Raw genomic sequence first — 12,530 nt, forward strand, 5'->3', positions numbered from 1 at the left:
GTTAAACTAGATGTGCCTGTATAAACAGTAGGTATAAACATCTGTTTCCCACTTTAACAGAAACAGAGGAACAAATCCCAATTAAAAGGGCTTGGTGATAAGATGCTGTGAGGGACAGCACAGATGGAGGGAGTAGATAATGGTAAGGCAAGAATATGCCTAACAATAACCCATAGCAGGACAAGGTCAAACGGCCTTGTGAGGCCAGAAATAAGCATTTTGTCACAGACAAGGCTGGATAAGACGAGATAAACAGGAGTAATGGGTACCTGTCTTAGGGAAGTGGAGGATGTAAACGGGGGGAGCAATGAAATTAAAAAAATGTAGGAACCAAATTATATAAATATCGAGTATTGGTTGAATTCAGTGTGTTTTGTCCCTGCCTTGTGGACATCACACCCACTTGCAAGTATGAAATAAAGGGCACTACTGATTCAGATCCTGTCTCGGACTGAAATTATTGAAGTGAATGAGCTTTGTTTCTCACAATACCCTTCGGTCCAACCTGTCCATACTGACCAGATATCCCAACCCAATCTAGTCCCACCTGCAAGCACCCAGCCAATATCCCTCCAAACCCTTCCTATTCATATACCCATCCAAATGCCTCTTAAATGTTGCTATTGTATCAGCCTCCACCACTTCCTCTGGCAGCTCATTCCGTACACGTACCACCCTCTGTGTGAAAACGTTGTCCCTTGGGTCTCTTCTATATCCTTCCCCTCTCAGCCTCTAGTTCTGGACTCCTGACCCCAGAGGTCTATTAATCCTTGTAAACCTTTTCTGTCGCCTCGCCTCAAGAGTGAGGACCCGTCCCGCTTTAGTGAGAGAGCAGATATCGTTACTCGCTGTGGTTTCTTGGCCTCCTCCTGTTTGATGGCTGACAGCGCATACAGAACACCAGCGTCTCCACGGTGATCGGCTGCGGGTAACGGACGCGTGGAATTAACGTCCCATTGGTCCAGAATGAGCCAACGGCTCGCGCAGGCTTTCGCGCGCCCGTCTATTTGAATATACGCGGAACGGAGATTGGCTGCAGATCCTCTACTCCACATCCGGGTTTTTCTAAAGTCCTCGCCCTTTCTCGGGGGTGATGGGCTTACTGCGCATGCTCTTTGCTGTCAGTTTATCGCAGGCGAGTTTAATGGCTGGTGTCGAGGCTGGGTATTTTGTGCGGGCCTTAGAGCTGCGGTCTGGTGCCGAGCTCCGTATCAAGCAGTGTGATGCCGGCGATGTGGGCTGTGTGGTTTGGGACGCGGCACTGGTGCTGGCCAAGTACCTAGAGACCAGCTCCTTCTACCGGGATGGCCTTCATACATTTACCGGGAAGAGTGTGGTGGAGCTGGGCTCAGGCACCGGACTAGTGGGCCTGATGGCTGCAGTTCTGGGGTAAAATTAGCAGCTGCACTAGTTTTCTGTTCGTGATGATGCCTGAATTTCCCGAAACAAACTAGACGGACAGTATCAATCTTTATGCGGTATAGGAGCCACTTCCACTCTGTTCCATGTTGCCCTAATAGATTAACTCTACTCCTAATTCCCCTAAAGTTTATCGTCTTAAAAGATCTTTTATCTTTCCTTTGCTACAGAAAGGTGCCCTCACCAATTCAGTAGTATTGGAAACAGCTGTTGTGGATCTTCTACATGTACATGTAATATCAGAGCATGAGTCCCAATGAAGGGCTTTTGCCCGAAACGTTGTTTCTCCTGCTCCTCGTATGCTCTGACCTGCTGTGCTTTTCCCGCACCACACTGCTGACTCTAATCTCCAGCAACTGCAGTACTCACTTTCGCCTCATGTCAGAGCAAGGCTTATTCCTAAAATTGAAACCATGCTGATGTTTTATGGTTGTTTTTGTTTCAATCCATTCATGGGATGATTGACTGAATCAGCATTTATTGCCCAGAGGGCAGTAAAGAATCAACCACTTTGCTCTGGGTCGGGGGAGATCAGGTAAGGATAACCGATTTCCTTCCCTGAAGGACCAGATGGTTAGTGAACCAGATTTTTTTTCCCCTGACAACCTGCAATTGTTTCATGATCATCATTAACTTCATTTCAGGTTATTATTGAAATCAAATTCCACCATCTGCCATGGCAGCATTCAAACCCAGGTTCCCAGAACAATACCTGGGTAATAATCTTGTGGTAATACCATGATGCCATTACCTACCCATATCAAAAATTTGCTTTTATGTACTATCTTGAATATAGTTCAAAGGAACATGATCAGATAAAAAAATTGACACCAATCTGCAAATGAGGTATTAAGACTAATGAAGAGGACTGGGTGATGAGAATTGGGGATGCAGAAAAGGCAAAAATTGAACAGTGCAGAGATATCAGGATTGTATTGTTGAAGGAGGTTACAGAGATGGAAAGGTGATGAATGGTATTTAGTGTGTTAGGACATAGCCAGACAGCACAGAAACAGAGCCTTCTGTCCAGCTCGTCCATGATGACTAAGTTTCCAAAACTAAACTAGTCCCACTTGTTTGCATTTGGCATCTATTCATGTCTTTTAAATGTTATAACTGTACCTGCATCTACCACTTTCTATGGCAGTTCATTCCACATATGAACCACTTTCTGCATGAAAATGTTGTCCTTCAGGTCCCTTTTAAAGATTTCTGCTCTCAACTTAAACGTATGCCTCCTTGTTTTGAACCCCCCCCAAAAAGGTAGGGAGAAAAGAATTTGCTTAAAATCATTATACCCCTAATGATTTTATAAACCTCTCTAAGGTTACCCCTCAACCTTCTAAGCTTCAGTGAAGAAAGTCCCAGTTTATCCAGCCTGTCCTTATAACTCAAGCCCTGTGTTAATCTTTTCTGAACCCCCTCCAATTTAATAACATGCTTCCTATAGCAAGGCCTGGACAAAGTTATGCAGGTTCAATGTGTAAGGAAGCTTTAGAGTAGGGTTTCAAAAGTGTGGGTAAGGGCTTCATCTGCAGATAAGCTGAGACAAAGATTGGTACTGTTAGGTCCTTTGTGATAAAGAAGATCTAGAGATGAATACTCTGCTCTGGGTCAAATGCCTCTGAACTTTTAGCTAATTATCAAAACATCAGTCCCCTTAGCTCTGACTTTTTATATGCTGCTGGATGTTTCTGATTTGGGCCTTGTAAGTGGATGACGTACTGTGGAGAGTCAGGGATGATATACTCACCTCAAAATTCCTGCTCTCTGACTTGTCACAGTTCAGTTTCTGGGCAATGCTAACCCTTTGTATTTGATAATGGAGGATTCAGCAATGGTAATACTGTTGAGTTTCATAGTGAGCATCTTCGAGATGGCCATTGCTTGACACTTTTTCGAGATGGCCATTGCCTGACACTTGTGCAGCAGAAGTAGGTACTTACTAATTCAAACTCAAATCTTGCTGTATTTGGATGTCAACTTGTTTAGCACATGAGAAGTTGCAAAGTGTAATAAACATTGTGCAATCATTAATGAACATATCCTGACTTTTTATTGTGGGGAAGGTCGCTGAAGATGATTGGGCCTAAAACATTACCATGAGAAACTGCTGCAGCACTGCCCTGTGAATGAGATGATTGGGCTTCCACAACCATAGTGATCATCTTTTCTTCTATTGCACCACCTAATGGAGAGTTTTCCCCTGTATTCCCATTGACTTCAATCCTACTGAAGTTCCTCATACTGCACTTGGTGAAATACTGCCCTGATCAAAATCTCACCTCAGGAATTTAGTTTCTTGAGTTAAGACCAAGGTAGTAATGAAATCTGTAGCCAAATGACTAACAGAACCAAATTAAGCCCCAATGAACATTATTTGTGAATATATTTACCAAATGGTAGTGCTGTTGCCATTACCTTTTATTACTTTGCTAATTATTGAGAGTAGACTGGCATCAAAGCAGTAAGTCAGATCAGATTTGCCCGGCCTTTTGTAATTAGGACACAATTGGTTGAGTTTTTACATTGTTGCCAATAAGCCAGTGTTGTAGCTGTACTGGAGCAGCTTGGCTAATAAGTTCTCAAGAACTCTTTTTTTTTCCACATCACTGTTAGATGTTAGCAGGATCTATGGCCTTTGCTGTATCTCGTGCACTCGGGTTTTTTTTTATCATTTGGTGTGAATTGAGTTGGATGAAAATTTGCATCTGTGTTGATGGAGAGGATTCCAGCAGCAGTTGGTAATTGATCATCCACATGGCATTTCTGACTGAAGATAAATGCAGTTGCACAATCAAATGTTAGTCATTTTAGGTTTTACATTTGATTTTAATTCAAATTTTACACATATCATATGTTTTCCAGGGCGCATGTCACAATCACAGATCTTGAAGACATGCAGGAGTTACTTAACATAAACATCAGTGATAACAAGCACTTGGTTACTGGTTCTATCGATGCAAAGGTACTTAAATGGTTTGTACTTGTTTAACTTTAAAATAAAGTAATTGTTCATTATCTTCTGCATGCCAGATGTTTAATCAAGCTTGTGAAGGGAGAGTATTAAATGGCAGAGGATAAATCATCACATGGATTGATCTGTCAAGATATTTAATATTTATCTTGAAACTTGTGATTGTTCTATTTTACTGTGAAGATACAGAAATGCTTCCCTGGATCACTTCCATTCACTCCTTTTTTTTTGTCAGTACATGAATATCTTTAGATGAACAATTAATCTGTTCTTTAGTTCCAAACTATAATTTCTTCCTACTGGCACCAGCTGGTATTGACAACTTTGGTTTCAAGAAGAGGAATTTTTCAGGCACTTCTTCCAGCCTTATCAGAGGTGAGAGAGAGGTGTACCACTTGAGGGAAACTTGAACCCAAATAATTTTGTTTTTCTTAGGTTTTGCTCGTCTCTTTTTTTGTTGTTGTTGCTTTGAAAATTTTTTTCATCATGTGGATGGAAAAGAAGGAATAAATAATTATTTGTGTTAATAGTTGTAATACCCCTGAACAGTCAAGGAACAAAAATTAATTTTGAAGCTTTTGTGGATCGGGTACGGGCTCAGGAAGTATGTGCACTAATACTTGGTATTTATCTAAATATGATTGATGAAACATTGTTCAGACCAGGAGTCTAGTAGGCCCACCTACACTTTCTTATTCCACATGTATAGAAACAGAGGTTAAGAATATATCTAGGTGCAGTCTTTTGGTCAGGTTCTTTTTGACCAGGCAATCAATGTTTGTTTCAGAAATTTTATTATGAATGTATATGGATGTTCAGGACTTAAAGCACTCTGTAACAGTCACAAACAGTTTCCTAATTAATAACTTCTGAAATTCTTCATGGGGAAAAATGTAGTTTGTTTCAGTGAGAATCCCACCAGAGCAAAATAAGTAAATGCAGATTTTGGTGATTTAGGATGGATAGTTGGAAGGCGAAAGCCTTGCTTTAAAGATAAAACATTCTGTTAACTATTGTCTGAAATATAATGTAATGTTTCCTTGAAAAATAGCATGGCCAACAATGTATTATTCTTCATACAATACTGAGCCTTGGATCGTGTAAGCAAGTATTAAAACTGGCTTGAAAGTACAATATTTTTTGCTGAACTGAACGCTACCAATTGAGAGAATACCAAATGTGCTAAACTGTTTTGGTTTTATTGACATTCAAAAACTGAATGCAGGAAAGGAGTTAGGATCAAAATGTTTCTCAAGGGCTTTGAGTTTGTTTAGTTTGTGTCTTTGATCTTTGATATTGGAATGGTTTGTATTTGATTTCTTTTGATTTTGCAAAAATGTAGAAGATTTGTGTGTAAACCTGATTATTTTGTTGAAATGGCTGTTGTATAAATATTGTTGAACTGGGGTTATAAATAGTTACCATTTTACAGAGTGCCTAATGGCTACTTTCTTTATATCTCTGCAATTACCTCCCACTTCTGAACCAGTGTATATTGTGATTTGGATATGCAAAAATGGCATCATAGTATTGGGTGGCACACCAATCCTAGATTGAGCTGGGAATCATTTTTTATCCTTTTATCAAATGTCATTGTTGCTAACTATGCCATCGTTTATTGCCAATCCCAAACTGTGCTGGAACATGGTGCTGAGCTGCCTTCTGAAAAAACTGCAGTCCTTAAGCTGCTTGAAAGTTGTTGGAGTTGTACCCATCCACGCAAGGGGAGGATATTTCACCATACTTCTGTTTTGTAGCTTGTAAGTGATGGAAAGCCACATCCCCATGTTGGTAGTCGGAGTTTAGCAATGGTGGTACCTGTGAACATCAAGGTGTGATTGGTTAGGTTGTGTCGTTAGAGAGGATCATTACCTTGCATTTGGGTGTTGTGAATGTTAACTTGCCTCTTAGCAGCCATGTCTGGATGTTGTCCAGGTCTAGCTGCGATTGGACATGATGTGCTTTCTTATATGAGGAGTCTCAAATGGTGATAATGATTGTGTTATCATCAGTGAACATTCCCATTCTAACCTCAAACTGGATAGAAAATTATTGATGAAGTAGCTGAAGATGATTAAGATCTGGGACATTATCCTGAGAAAGTAAGGTCTCTTATGGCATGGTAGTGTTCCTACATCTGGACTAGAAATTCTGGGTTCAGGTCCCGCCTGCTTCAGGGTGTGTAATAACATCTCTGAACAGATTGATTCAAGAATATCTATCTTGAAGAACAAGGGACCATTGTGGTGTAGTGGTAGTGTCCTGAATCTGAGGGTTGAAGTCCTCCTTCTCCAGAGGTGTGTATCACCTTATCTGAACAGGTTGATTAGAAAATATCTGTACTGAGGAACACCTGCAGTGATGTCCTTGGATTGAAGTGATTGACATCCAAAAACCACAGCTATCTTCTTTGTGCTAGATATGACTCCAACCAATAGAAGGTTTATCCCATGTATCCCATTGATTTCAGTTTTGGTAGGACTCCTTGATGTCATATTGTACTTGATCAAATGCTGCCTTGATGTAAACAGTCATTGCTGTTCAGGTATTCTGTCCACATTTGACCAAGTCAGTAATGAGGTCAGGAGCAAAGTTATTCCTAAACACTGCAACAGTGAAAAGTAGCATATTCCTTCATACATGTAGCTTGATAGCATTGTTTATGATCCCTTCCATTGCTTTACTGAAAATTGAGAGTAGACTGGTAGGGTTCTACTTGGTTGGTTTAGACTTATTATGATACTTGTGGAATGGGCGTATCAAGCAACTTTCCGTTCCCAGGTTGATGCCAATGTTGTAGGTGCACTGGAACAGCTTGGCTAAGGGTTTGGATAGTTCTGGAGCACACGTTTTCAGAATGAGGTCAGGGACATGGCTTTTGAGTATCCAGTCCCTTTAACTCTTTCTTGATATCACACAAAGTGAATCCGTGGTTGTGTTGCTGAGGACCTCGTGATATGGCTGACCTGGCTGAATGGTGGAAGTACTGTAGATTGCCTCCAAGCTTAATATACGTTGATGCAAGATCTAGATTAGATCTGTTGTGTGTTGGTCTACTTTAGTTGTTTTTTGGTGAGGTATCAATTCTTTCAAAACATGACATAGCAGTGACTTCTAACATTATCAGAAAGCCACTTCATTGGCACAAATCTACTTAATATCCTCTTGAGCAATGCAGAGCAAGCAGGAAGAAGTTTAACATTATGTCTGTGCTGTTTTGGAGTAAATTCACAGTGCAATCTTGCACGCATAAGCTTGTGAACATCTGGAAACTGCTGTCAAAGAGACTGCGGCTAGTACTTAATCAACTGAAGGTATCAAAAGTGAGATACACTTTTACTAGGCAACAGGATTGATAAATATTGATTTAAAGGTGGATAAATGAAGTTCAGGTATAGATAGTGTAATATTTAGTTGAATGGTGGCAGGCTCAAAACAATAAATTACTTATTTTTCTTTCTGTATCAGAATTTCAGCTGTAATGTATCTCTACTGTGATATTTTTCAGGGGTGAAAGTGTGAAAGACCTTCCACCTGCCCCAGACTACATTCTTGTGGCAGACTGTATTTACTATGAGCAGGTATGTGCACTTGTGATTTTCCCAAACTAATGTACATTTTATAAGCTCTTGAACTTTGTTTTTACTTTGATACGTGCAATGAAAATATTTTTGCAGAAAAATCAAATTGTTTTCTCCTTCTCATATGCAAAAACCAGATGATGAATGTGATTTCTGTAAATGTGATTGATTTCATGCAGCTTAAATATATCTTTGAATTTGAAATGTGAGAAATTTAAAAATATATTTCTTTATACAATGCAAGGAACAAACTCTAATTGTGCATTGATAGTACGTCATTGCCAGTAAAGCTAATGTATACATAGAGTCATAGAGATGTACAGCATGGAAACAGACCCTTCGGTCCAACCCGTCCATGCCGATAAATGCATTAATCTTCATTTCTTGGTAAAATGAGAAATATAGATGTTTATTGATTAGGAATCCAGTGTTTTGCCTGGCTGTTCATTAAAGCCCCCAAAACGAAACTTTCTGCTGTACTATCTTCCCATAATTTTCTATTATCCTCCATGGTATTTATAAAGTTCAACTTTTGAACTATATTTGCACAAATATAGTGTTTAGACTTGCAGTACCATTTGATTAAGATTAGGAATGCAGAAGTTTTGAGTTACGCTTGATTTTAATGGTTCAGCTTGAATTTACAGAATTAAGTATGTAGGTGGTTTGTGAGGCAGTTGTGCTGTTAGGTCCCACCTGCCACAGAGTCATGTTATATTACATACCTGAAGAGTTTGATAAAAAAGTTGGAATTGAATGTAGCAAAACTTTATAGAATGTTCACTTGTGCAGGTTTTTTGGTGGTTCAGATATTTCTATTTTGAGTATAAATAGAAAATCAGTGTATCATGGAGCATCTATGGAGAAGGAAGGTAGGGTCAATATTGCCGGCTAGTGACTTTCTGTCAGAATCCTCCCTTCCTTTTTCACAGGTGCTATCTGACCTTATGAATATTTCAGACTTTATTTCACTTCTTGCTATATTTTCAATGTTTCTACAGTGGATGATCTCAACAAAATCTTCGAATCATTTGAGTCAACTGGGGATTATAAGATTAGAGTTTACACACTCTTGATTAGAGTAATAAAACTCTGCTTGGAAGCAATGTTTTTCAAGTCTGCACGACAACAGTATATAAACTAATTATTATTTTTATGTAATCCAACTTGATTTATTTTTTAACTTTTCATTTTTCGGTCATTTTGAAGATGGGCAGAGCTCTCAAACATGATTTTCATTGGTTGAAACCTAACTGCAAAATTTTTTTGCTAATTCAAAGAGCATAGTGGAAAGTACATAGCCTGGCCAGAAAACAATACATAAGAATGGGGAAATTATAGGCACGATAGTCTGATATTGGTGGTGGGGAACATACTGGCAAAATTCATTAAGGCTGTAATAACTGAGTATTTGGAAAGCAGCGATAAGATCGGTCCAAGTCAGCATGGATTCACTAAAGGGAAGAATGTGCTTGACTAATCTTTTGGTGTCTTTTGAGGATGTGACCAAGAGAGTGGACAAAGGTGAATCAGTGAATGTTGTATAGCTGGACTTTTAAAAAGGCTTTTGACAAGGTCCCACACAAGAGATAGTAAGCATGGTTAAAAGTCATGATAACTGAGTTAATGTATTAATGTGGATAAAGAACTGGTCGGCAGACAGGAAGCAGAGAGTTGGAATAAATGGGTCCTTTTCAGACTTGCAGGCAGTGGTGAATGAGATGCTGCAGGGTTCAGTGCTGGAGCCTCAGCTGTTCACAATATACATCAATAATCTGGATGAAGGAATTGAATGCAATATCTCCAGTTTGCAGACAGAACTAATCTGGGTGGCAGTGTGTGCTGTGAGGAGGATGCTAAAAGTCTAGTGACTTGGACAGGCTGGCTGACTGGGCATGTACCTGTCAAATGCAATATAATGTGAATAAATGTGAGGTTATCCACGTTGATGGCAAAAACAGGAAGGCAGATTATTATCCGAGTTGTGGGAGTTTAGTAAATGGGGAGGTGCAATGAGACGTGGGTGTCATGGTGGTACAGTTGCTGATGGTTGACATGCAGGTGCAATAGTTGGTGTGAAAAGCTAATGACATGCCTGCCTTCATAGAAAGACAATTTAAGTGTAGGAGTAGGGATGTCTTGCAGCAGTTATGCAGGGCCTTGGTGAGGCCTCACCTTGAGTATGGTGTGCAAATTTGGTCTCCGAGTCTGAGGAAGGACATTCTTGATATTGTGGGAGTCCAGCAAAGGTTCACCAAACCTGGATGTCAGGACTAACACATGGAGAAAGCCTGGATCGACTGGGCTTGTACTCACTGGAATTTAGAAGAATAAGGGAGAAATCTCATAGAAATATCTGAAATCCTGATGGGACTGGGCAGGCTAGGTGCAGGAAGAATGTTACCTATGTTGAAGTCCAGAACTGTAGGATCATAGTATAAGATGAGGAAGAATTTCTTTACTCGGAGTTGTGAATCTGTGGAATTGTCTACCACAGAAAGCTGTTAGGACCAGTTCGTTAGATGTATTCAGGAGGGAACTGGGGCCTACACTTGTGGCTAAAGAGATTAAGGGGTATGGAGAGAAAGTGGGAGTGGGATACTGAAATTGCATGATCAGCCATGAACATGGTCATATTGAATGGCAGCCTCGAAAGGCCGAATGACCTGCACCTGCACCTATTTTCTGTGTTTCTATAGAAGTACTATTGTGCTCTGTTTATTGATGGCACTTTTAAAATAAAATAGCACTTTTAATCTTGCATCAAATGATCTTTGTTTTCATAAAGTTTTTAAGTTAGAAATTCCTAAGTTTTCAGTTTTGTATGAGTTTAAATTCCTTTAACACTTTTTTTGTAAGAATACCAAAATTCTACTATGCGATTGTTCAGGTTTTCTGACATTATTAGTGAGAGTTGAAATAACATAATATTTGTAATGTGCAAAACATTCATGTTTTATTTCAACAATATGCTGGCATTGCAGTCTTTAGAGCCTCTACTGAGGACGATGAAGGAGCTTGCAGGGAAGAATACATGTATCATATGTTGCTATGAAGAGAGGACAATGGGAAACAACCCTGAAATAGAGATTCGTTTTCTTAAGGTAAATTTCATGAAAGTAATTGTCACATTTATTGTTTTAGATTAACCTGGTTAATGCTGTAGCTTTCGTAGGAACAAACCAGCAGTTAGAATTTGCTCCATAATAAATTTATGACGAAAATGGTGGGACAAATAGTCTGCTTCTATGATGTGTTGCTCGCTGAGATCACTTGTAAAATGTAGTCAGAAAGATAGCAATAATTTTACTTGCATAGTATTTGGGAGACATTTCTATTTTTAATTTGAGTTGATTTTCCAGTGGTTGAACCTACGATTGATTTATGTTTGACCATATATAAAAGAAAAATTATTTTTAGCAGTCAAGATGTTGAAGACCATGTTGCTGTTGGCATTACTGTACCAAGTTGAAAAATGTGGTGCTAGAAAAAGCACAGCAGATCAGGCAGCGTCGGAGGAGCAGGAGAGTCAATCTTTTGGGCATAAGCCCTTCACCAGGACTGTGGAGGGAAAAGGAGGCTAAGGGGTAAATGGGGGTGGGGCTGGGGAAGGTAGGTGGGATGGCGATAGGTGGATGGAGGTGGGAGCTGATTGTGATAAGTTGGTGTGGAGAGTGGAGCGGATAGGTGGGAAGGAAGATGGACTCTCTAGCACCTGCAGTCCTCACTTTGCCCTAGTTACTGTACTGTCTAGGCATGTAGATGTCCATAGGGTTTAGACTTTTGTACATTATTTACTCAACTTAACTGTTTTAAAAAAGAAAGAGATTTATGTTCAATTGTTTTTGAACTCAGATTTTCTTTATATATTGATTGCATGTGCTTCAATGTTAACTTGTTTTATTTAGCTTTTGCAGGCTGATTTTGAAATAGAAGAGATTCCATTGGACAAGCATGATGAGGAATACAAAAGTGAAGACATTCATATTTTACAGATAAAGAGAAAACAAGATCATTAAGGCTTCTTTTGTTTTCAAATAACCAAAAAGTTTCAACCATGATGTAAAAAGGCAGTTCTTATAAGAGTGTTATTATCAATAACCACTACAGAAATGTTTTTTTTTAAAAACATTGTGAAATGACATTTAGTCCTGTGGATGTCGCCTTTCTGTTCTTAATAGAATGTAATTACGTTACATTATTACTTTTCAGTTGTCATCAATATTATCATTTCTAGCATTTATCCTGGCTGTTATGCAAGCTGTATCATTTATGTTACTGATTGGTTTAAAACTGCAGTTAATTTATATAATATTGTAGGAAAGAGGTGTTTGTTCTCTGGTTTCCATTTGTAGGTTTGTTGTCATGAGTTGTGATGTGATACAGCACATTTTAATGCTGAATTCAACCTCTGCTAAGTCTAACTGTGTGAATGTTATGGAATGTTCTGATGGATCCCTGGTACTTTCCTAGACCATTGTTCTTTTGGATTTTTCTTAGAATTCTCTTTTTCGAGAATTCTAAGTGTTGGTTGGTTTTCAACAAGAATATTG

The 12,530-nt window shown here is 39.2% G+C and overlaps 1 protein-coding gene across 2 annotated transcripts; it reads left to right on the forward strand.

The window, feature by feature from the left end:
- Window positions 1-1,124: 1,124 nt before the first annotated feature.
- vcpkmt (valosin containing protein lysine (K) methyltransferase) lies at window positions 1,125-12,073 on the forward strand. Of its 2 annotated transcripts, XM_060828464.1 has the most exons (5): window positions 1,125-1,389; window positions 4,288-4,398; window positions 7,905-7,977; window positions 10,962-11,081; window positions 11,886-12,073. In XM_060828464.1, exons 1-5 carry the CDS (start codon window positions 1,145-1,147, stop codon window positions 11,994-11,996), a joined length of 660 nt encoding a protein of 219 aa, XP_060684447.1. In that variant the 5' UTR covers window positions 1,125-1,144; the 3' UTR covers window positions 11,997-12,073. The 2 variants fall into 2 exon arrangements, with proteins under 2 accessions (XP_060684447.1, XP_060684448.1); XM_060828465.1 differs by lacking the exon at window positions 4,288-4,398.
- The last annotated feature ends 457 nt before the right edge of the window (window positions 12,074-12,530 follow it).

Source organism: Hemiscyllium ocellatum, chromosome 8 (genome assembly GCF_020745735.1).
Source record: "Hemiscyllium ocellatum isolate sHemOce1 chromosome 8, sHemOce1.pat.X.cur, whole genome shotgun sequence".
Lineage (NCBI taxonomy): Eukaryota > Metazoa > Chordata > Chondrichthyes > Orectolobiformes > Hemiscylliidae > Hemiscyllium > Hemiscyllium ocellatum.

Bases quoted from the DNA above. Each gene is read 5' to 3' on its own strand.
- vcpkmt (XM_060828464.1), top strand. From the start codon at position 1,145: ATGGCTGGTGTCGAGGCTGGGTATTTTGTGCGGGCCTTAGAGCTGCGG. The intron at 1,390-4,287 runs GTAAAATTAGCA...TATGTTTTCCAG, and splicing joins CTGATGGCTGCAGTTCTGGG to GGCGCATGTCACAATCACAG. The intron at 4,399-7,904 runs GTTTGTACTTGT...GATATTTTTCAG, and splicing joins GATGCAAAGGTACTTAAATG to GGGTGAAAGTGTGAAAGACC.